The sequence below is a fragment of the Bison bison genome, unplaced genomic scaffold, assembly GCF_000754665.1.
Source record: "Bison bison bison isolate TAMUID 2011002044 unplaced genomic scaffold, Bison_UMD1.0 scf7180017864146, whole genome shotgun sequence".
Taxonomy (NCBI): domain Eukaryota; kingdom Metazoa; phylum Chordata; class Mammalia; order Artiodactyla; family Bovidae; genus Bison; species Bison bison.
The window spans coordinates 1,169,907-1,178,797 of NW_011494718.1; the positions used below are offsets into that span (position 1 = coordinate 1,169,907).

Consider the following 8,891-nt stretch of genomic DNA (forward strand, 5'->3'; position numbering starts at 1 on the left):
AAAAAATGATATAGTCACCTTTCATCACTGCAGCTTTGAAGAACCCAGAGGTACAGAGAAGGAGAAAATGTAGTTGAAACTAGAAACTGCACCATTTGGGCAGTTCTTAAGATTGACAGATTGTTGGACAGCAATTAAGTACCATATTCTCCATTCAAAACTTTCCCCTAAATCTTAGGAGCTAGAAACCTAAGAACTACGTTTCTCCAAATCCCTGCCACCAAGACTTGAGTTATATTTCACAAATGAGAGATAACTCTCATGAATTTTGAAAAGCAGAAGAGAAACAAATGGCATAATTGAATCTATGGGAGAGATGAGAAAGAGGGTGGCTTTAGGAGAAGGCAATCACATTTTCACAGATAAATCTGTGCTTTTTCCTGTGGATTGTCCACGTTGCTGCTGCAGATGTTAGCTGCAGTTCCCTGCAATTTTGCACCTCTTTGTTTCCTCAACGCCAGAGGAAGCTTTTCCTAACCTTCATTTTTCCAATTCCTCCAATCATTTTGCAAGATTCTAGTTTCCTGTACTAAATGACTTTTTTTTTTTTTCTGGAAATACCTTAGCTGTCTGAATCATGATTAATAGACTTCGCTGGTTGCTACATGCTTCCATTGTATGAGGTTTTAGATAATTCTGAGTGAGCCATAAATGTAGTCTATTCATAGAGCTCTTTTGACCTATACAAATGTCTAACCTTAATGACCTTCCAAAAAAATAAAACCAGTCTTGAACAAATATTCATCTTTATTGGTTTTAGCTATTTCTACATAGCTAAAACCCTACTTTTCTATAAGTCGCATGATAAAGATGATTTTCCTATTGTGTAGACTATCGTTTACATCCTTATGCATGTATCTTCAAATCTGCTTTTATATTTACTTGACTTATCAATTCAGTTTCCTTGGTGAATATTTACTGAGGACTAACTTGGTGCCAGGAACTACAAATACCTGTGATATCATGAGGATTAAAATAATGCTGGTCCCTTGCCTTCATATGCTCCATGTGCAGCAAAGATTGGAAAAAGAATCTGCAAAGGGTAGAACATATTAGATACAACTAGATCCTATATAGGTTTTCAAGTCATAGAAAGATTTTGGCACAAGAATGATGAGGAAAAAAGTGATTTGATAAAATCTGAATTTTTGAAAAATCACTTGTTTTATGGGTAAAAGTTAAATTGGATGGGAAAACAATGAGATATATAAAGAAAAATTAAGAAGTTGCTACATTAAACCAAATGAGAGATATAAGGGTCTGGGGAAATAATCACAGCCTGACTATGGTGGGGAGCATAGAGATGGAGAAAAGTGAATTGATTCAAGAAATGTCTAGGAATTAACAAAAAGGTGAGAACTTATGGGATATGTGTGATAAAGAGACAGAAGAGACAAGAGTGGCTCCAAAGTGCTTACATTTTTGGGAACTAGGTAGACAGCAGTATCATGACTATGACAGGAAAACAAAGCGGAAGTGGGGTAAGGTGGAAATCAAACATATCAGGTTGTGACTTAGACATGCTGGGTTTGCATTACTGGTGAGACACCATGTGGGCATGTCCAGTGGGATGACAGAGGTGCAGATTTGACAAGCAGATAAAAGCTCTGGTCTGAGAATAGACGCACACTCAGGCCTTGTCAGAACATGGACTCCAAGTGCAGCCGTAGGAGCGAATCTGTTGACTCAGGCTCAGGTACAGACTGCAGAGAACAACAGACTAACTTTGCAGGAGCAGCGTGATTCCCCTTTTCTTAGCTGTGTCAAAGGCTGACTATCTCATGTTGGACAGGAACTCTGACATAAAATAACACACGTTTCTCTAATTTCCCAAATTCTTTTTATTTCAACAGATAAAACCACTACATAAAGGACATTTCATTAATGAGTTAATTAGCTGGATCACATATATTAATTGGATTCTAATAATTTACTATGACAACAGATGATACAGTAGCACGCACATTTTCTAGAGTGAAATAATTCTCCAGGAGGAAACAAAAAGCCCCTAACCACAATTATCTATTAGCATTTTATGCAAAATAATGTCCTTTTAAAAGACAAAAAGCTTCTTCTTGGACAGTTATGTCAGGCCTAAGAAAAAAATGAATTCTTCAATTATACATTATAGATATAATTGTTTGTCAACTAAGATCACGGCATCTGGTCCCATCACTTCATGTTGGGAAGTAGATGGGGAAACCGTGGAAGCAGTGTCAGACTTTATTTTTTGGGGCTCCAAAATCACTGCAGCCTGAAATGGTGATTGCAGCCATGAAATTAAAAGACACTTACTCCTTGGAAGGAAAGTTATGATCAACCTAGATAGCATATTCAAAAGCAGAGACATTACTTTGCCAACAAAGATCTGTCTAGTTAAGGCTATGGTTTTTCCAGTGGTCATGTATGGATGTGAGAGTTGGACTGTGAAGAAAGCTGAGTGCCAAAGAATTGATGCTTTTAAACTGTGGTGTTGGAGAAGACTCTTGAGAGTCCCTTGGACTGCAAGGAGATCCAACCAGTCCTGGGTGTTCTTGGAAGGAACGATGCTAAAGCTGAAACTACAATACTTTGTCCACCTCATGCGAAGAGCTGACTCATTGGAAAAGACTCTGATGCTGGGAGGGATTGGGGGCAGGAAGAGAAGGGGATGACAGAGGATGAGATGGCTGGATGGCATGACCGATTCGATGGACATGAGTTTGAGTAAATTCTGGGAGTTGGTGATGGACAGGGAGGCCTGGCGTGCTGCAATTCATGGGGTCGCAAAGAGTCAGACACGACTGAGTGACCGAACTGAACTGAACTATTCAGTCTTACACTTAATTTAACTTCCACTGTTTTCATTCTTTTTTAGTATTTCAAAAGCACAGTTCATTCAAGATCATTCATTTACTTCTAGCACAAAAATAATTAAGAGATATAGTATGAATTTTAAATGTATCCATAAAATACATCACTCCTGTTCACTAAGTTAATATTTATAATTAAATGCAACAGTCATGCTGAATTTACTTAAACTTTAATGAAGTAAATTCAGTCATACTTATAAACATATGTTTACGATGAAACTTCATTAATAGCATCCAAAGTTCAGTTATTTTAACATTTCAATTATTTTTTACAAACGTAATAAAGTTTTAACATCTTTGGTTGGATAATATTGAAATAAAAATTGCATTCACAAAATCATTAAAGGAAAAGAACTATAGCATCTATGTTCCACTGTTTATAGGTAAAATTTTATTATGTATATATTCCTAAGTCATCCAAAATATAGCTAATTATTTCAAAAGAAGGATAATTTATGTTAAAATTGGTCCAAATTGAACATTTCCAAAGTGGAATGCATGTAATGTTTTTAGTAGTTCTTACCAGATAGGTTCCATTTTAATGAAATTATATTGTTTTATGAATCATGAATGGGTCCATGGAAGATGAATTTTTTAAAAATTAATAACACTGCAGTAAACACATTACACCTATGTACCAGTGCAAAACCTGCTTACAAATAAGCACAAACTGTTACAAAAATGCAACAAAACTACTTCCTAATCTGATTTAATTCTCAGTGAAGACAAGCTCAGCTTCAATACAGAAATAATTTGTTCAAAAAGTTATAACAATTAGCAATGGTTTTTCCTGTGGTCATGTATGGATGTGAGAGTTGGACTGTGAAGAAGGCTGGGTGCCGAAGAATTGATGCTTTTGAACTGTGGTGTTGGAGAAGACTCTTGAGAGTCCTTGGACTGCAAGGAGATCCAACCAGTCCATTCTGAAGGAGATCAGCCCTGGGTGTTCTTTGGAAGGAATGATGCTAAAGCTGAAACTCCAGTACTTTGGCCACCTCATGTGAAGAGTTGACTCATTGGAAAAGACTCTGATGCTGGGAGGGATTGGGGGCAGGAGGAGAAGGGAACGACAGAGGATGAGATGGCTGGATGGCCTCACTGACTCGATGGACGTGAGTCTGAGTGAACTCCGGGAGTTGGTGTTGGACAGGGAGGCCTGGCGTGCTGAGATTCATGGGGTCGCAAAGAGTCGGACATGCCTGAGCGACTGAATTGAACTGAACTGAACTGAAACATATTGCATTGCATCCTTATTCGTTATCCAGATAGTAACTATATAAAGCAGAGACAACTTGTAATGAGAAGTTGAATGAAGGTTTATATTTCTCTGAGAATTTCAGCCTTCAATTCTAAGTTGAAGAAACTTTTAGTTAGATGTGCATTCATCCAAACAGTTGGTAGCATTTACCTGCAGTGTTCTCTGATAGTTTTAGTCCATAGGAAGAATAACAAAAAGCCAAAATACAACAGAGAAGAATCTATGCCTTTCTAGGGAAATTGGTGTTGGTAGACTTTCCATCAGATGAGGGGGGAACAGTGAATTATACATCATCCCCAACCTATTCTCTAATGTGATTTGAAAGTCAGCTTTTTTTACCCACATCTTTTGGCAATGCTGCTAACATCAATTCCTTGTTCATGTTTCCTTCACTCTTGGAAACAGTCAAAACCATTTCTTTCTGCTTTTACTCATGATTCAACCTAACATCCAAGTAACCATAAGCAAACTGTTATGTTGCCTTGTCTTTGAATTTGAATGTTTTTATTAGACTCTGCCAGTTTTCCATGAATTATACTGCATGTGCTTCCAATCAAAGGCTTCCTTAAAATGGGAAATGAGGATGCACCTGCATGCTCTCCTAAACCAGGTTTACAGCTCTGGTCAGAATTCACCCATGGATTTTCACATGTCAGTTGCCTTAGACATTGGTAGTCTCTGTGAAAGAATCGTTGGGACCATTATTCTTTGTGACTTGCAGGTGCTTTTTAGCCTTGAACGTCACAGACACCTCAGAGTGAATGGCGTCCAACCTCTGCTCACAGCGAAATGCTGAGAGGAAAGCCTTTCTATAGTTGCTGTTCATCCAGCCGTAGAGAAGGGGATTGGCAAAGGTGGAGCACATGGCAATGATGTGGAACACAGTGAAGATGAGCTTGTATTCCTTCAGGTCCAAGACGTGGCTGTCAATGTCAACAGCAAGTTGGAAGGCATGGAGGGGCAACCAGCTGACCGCAAACACCACCACCACACACACCAGCATTTTGGTGGTTTTTTGCCTCCGCTGATGGTAGTGGTCATGAGCAGCTCCAGGACTGACATGGTTCTTAAGCTTACTCCAGATACGAGTGTAGGAAAAAGAGATGATGCCCAGAGGCAAAACATACAGGATTAGTAAGGAGGAAAGACTGTAGACAGTACCATAGATGCCCTTCTCCTCTCCAGGCCACTTCTCAGTACAGGCCACAATCTCAAAGTCAGGAATAATCTCAATCAGTGAATACTCCCGGAAGATGGCCAGGGGGCTTGCTAGCAGGGCACTGACACCCCAGGCCAAGCCAATAATCAAGAAACTGATTTGCTTGGAAATCTTGCTCTCGAGGTGGTAGACAATGCAACGATGCCGGTCCAGGGCAATCACTGTCAAGGTGATGGTGGACACTTGTACGGCCAGGCCCTGGGCATATGGCACCAAGTGGCAGAGGACAGGACCCATTTTCCACTCCCCCATTAAGGTGTAGGTAAGTGTAAACGGCAAGCACAGGGTGTTCACTAGAAGATCCGCCACAGCCAGATTGGCAATAAAGAAGTTGGTTACTGTACGCATGCTCTTGAATTTGATCACCACATGGATCACCAAGGAATTGCCAATCACCCCAAGCAAGATGATGGAGCAGTAGGCCAATATAAGGACAACCTGTACCTCAATCAGCTTGGTGCTGTCGATAAGCTCTGGTTCAGAGTCAGGGGCCAGCTCCCCTGGAAGAGTGGTGTGTCCTAGACCGAACTGATCCACTTTCATTTCTTCCACTGTCTGGTTCTCATCAGCCTCTGCACCTAATGGGCCCATTTTCATCAGCTAGCACAAGAATCTACAATTTAAAAAATGAACAAGTATGAAACAAGGAAAGCATAAAGGTGCAAGGAATATCACGAATGGATCGGTTTCATTTTGGCTGGGGTTCAAAGTACCTGTCCTTTGATCCCTAAAGTACCCGGGTCCCACAGGAATGGTCTGCAGTGACTTTGTTTCCAGTTGGAGGCACATGGTCCCTGGCTTCAGTCACACCATTTTCTCCCCGTGTCCCTCTAGCTGGAGGTAGTGATGATTCTTTGCTCTTGCTTATCCCTGTGTGGCCTCAACATCCTCTGCTTGGCTTCCATCACTTGTGTAACCAATTTTTGGCATTAAATTACTTCTCTTTGCATTCTTGAATAGGTTCTATTTTGCACGATATGCTGAACTGTCCATGCATATGTGCTTTCATTAATTTTCTCTGCCACTACAGGGGCTACATGCACAGGTTGACGGCACTAACACACAGAAGAAAATCACAACTGCACTGTGTGACATCCAAAGCTTTCCTTGAACTCAACCCTGTCTTCATCTCTCCTGACATTTTAGGATATATCTGATCCTTCTGTCATACCGCACTATTCCTAATTCCAGCAACATGTTGGCCTTTCTATGCCTCTCTGCCCTCCCTGCTCAATTATCCCCAAAACTTATGCTTACTTCCAAGGCTGCAAGGAGCATATGACACACCTTCAGCCTCCACACCACAGCAATCTCTTTCAGGACACATTTCCATTTCTGGACTGTTTACATCCATTGTTTAAGCCTTAGCAAATATAAAGCTGAAGGAAAGCACAGTTTTACTGAATAAATGAGATCAGTAAAATACAAAGTAACAAGTTTGATCCTTTCCTTTACTGAAGATAATTCCCTACATAGGACCTTTGCTCTGACATGACATCTCTCTGCTTATTTTCTTGTATGTAACCACCAAGTAACCACCTCTACAGGAAAGTTGTTCCAAGATACAATTACTGATTAGAATATTAAAAATTGGTACTCAGTATACACCATAAGGAAACTTTCTCTCTCCAAGGGCTTCACACGCACACACACACACACACACACACCCTAATAGTTGCTTATCACAGAGATTTTCATATACTCATGCATTTGCTTTCCTGATATATTCTAGTTCTCTCTGCATGCATGTCAAACAGAATGCTCCAAAAAGCACACCCCCTTTTGCACTTGCCTCCATTCTTTAGTGATTAGAGAAAGTAGAAACTATTCAAATCTTGGAGTATTTTATTTGATGGGCCCTTCCATTTTCCTTAGAGTAAGAAAGAGACTTTACAGAGCACAATTAGTCAGTCCGTACAAGCCATTAACAGAACAAATGAGACTCCAGAAGGTCTGAGGTTTGCAGCAAATTGAGAGCAAGTCTGAGATAGAAGGTTAATAGAAGCATACTTGATTAATTAATTTATTTTGCTTTTTCTTTTATCATTTTCTTTATTCCTTTCTTTAAAGCTTCTCTACAGAAATGATTATTAATGTCAAAGGTATTCACATATGGATTCTAATAGCTGTTCTCAAGCACATAACTGGTGTTCAGCCAGGTCTGAGTGTTACTCAGATAATGCATCATTTTATGATTGCAGTTCGGGAAAAGTGGAAGAGGATAAGAGAGTACATAGAGGGAATTGCCAGAGTAAAAACTCACAAAGGCACAAAAATTAAAAGATGAATAGAAATGGGGAAAAACCTTTTCCTTGAAGTAAGGTCAAAATGAGGCATTTACATTGTTCAAGACATTTGAGGATAGCTGTGAGTGGTACGGTTATCCTGAATGAATGAATTTTGAGATTCTGCTATAGAACAATTTCTTTGTAGAGCAGGAAAATGGCTTTAGGACTCCTCCCCCGCCCCCCCCACCCCGCCCCAGATATTCAAAAACCTTCAAATTATTAAATGGGAAACTAGTTTATGCTTTGACTCCATATTTAAATTTGTGGTTTTTTTTTTTTTTAACAGTATTCTTATTGTCACAGGTTGGCCTTAATAAAAACATTATCATCTTATCAGTCATAAAACCATCCAGGAGTTTTTTTTCCCAGGGAAAAATCACACATAATATGTCACATACCCTACACTTGTTAGTCCTGGAAAGAGGGGCTGTGGACATCCAAGAAAGCCCTATGTAAGACGTGATTGTTTGCCTGATAAGCAGAAAGTTGAAAATGAATGAACCAAGTTCATGAAAAGTTGAACCAAGATGATTGAGAATGAATCTCTTCTATGTATCTGAGCTTCTGACCTTTGAACCAACCCTGTGCATTTCATGTCATTTAGTTTATATGATGTGTCCCTATTACCAAAAGCCTTAAAGCTTTTCCTTTTGCCTCATTTTTTTTTTGTTCATCATATGATCCTACCAAGTGGGTGAGCCCTTCCGGTGGGGAACCAGTGAATGCTTGCATAAATGTGTCCATTCTTGAACAGTTTAGGAGAATGCAATATGACCTTCCCACCTAAACAGATGTTTAATTTTTAAAGCTGCAGGAACAGTAGCAACCTGCTGTTCTGGAAAGATAATTAGAAGAGTCAAGATTCTTCAGTGGGTAAGGAATATTCCTGGTATCACCCATAATGCCCACCTTTGGCCTAAATGTGGAAGAAAAGCCCCTACACTAACGAGGACCTTCCTCACCCCCATCAAAAGACCCGAAAGCTTTTTTTCGGGATGCTCTCATTCCCAGATGAGTCAGAGTTAAAACTTACCACGTACTGACCGTTTCTGTTGAGGGGTGGAAGCCAGACGTCTTGCCGCCGGTCAGTCTGATGATTGCCCGCCGACCCGGAGAGGGCACTGGACGATTCCCAAAGGCAGGCCCAGTTCCGTCCGCTCCGACGGTGCAGGGCAGCCGCGCGTCGGGAAGAGCAGGAGAGCTCCGCGTGCGCCAGGCAGTCGCAGCCGCAGAGAGGCTGGCGCAGCTGAGATCCGCCGTCCACCTCCGCGGCC

The 8,891-nt window shown here is 40.5% G+C and overlaps 1 protein-coding gene across 2 annotated transcripts; it reads right to left on the minus strand.

Annotated features, from left to right (window-relative positions):
• Nucleotides 1-4,026: 4,026 nt before the first annotated feature.
• Nucleotides 4,027-8,832, minus strand: NPY2R (neuropeptide Y receptor Y2). 2 transcript variants are annotated; one of them, XM_010840709.1, is made up of 2 exons: nt 8,662-8,832; nt 4,027-5,942 (listed from the first exon to the last, which is right to left on the minus strand). In XM_010840709.1, exon 2 carries the CDS (start codon nt 5,924-5,926, stop codon nt 4,772-4,774), a length of 1,155 nt encoding a protein of 384 aa, XP_010839011.1. In that variant the 5' UTR covers nt 5,927-5,942; nt 8,662-8,832; the 3' UTR covers nt 4,027-4,771. The 2 variants fall into 2 exon arrangements, with proteins under 2 accessions (XP_010839011.1, XP_010839010.1); XM_010840708.1 differs by having other exon boundaries at nt 8,651-8,832.
• Between the last annotated feature and the right edge of the window lie 59 nt (nt 8,833-8,891).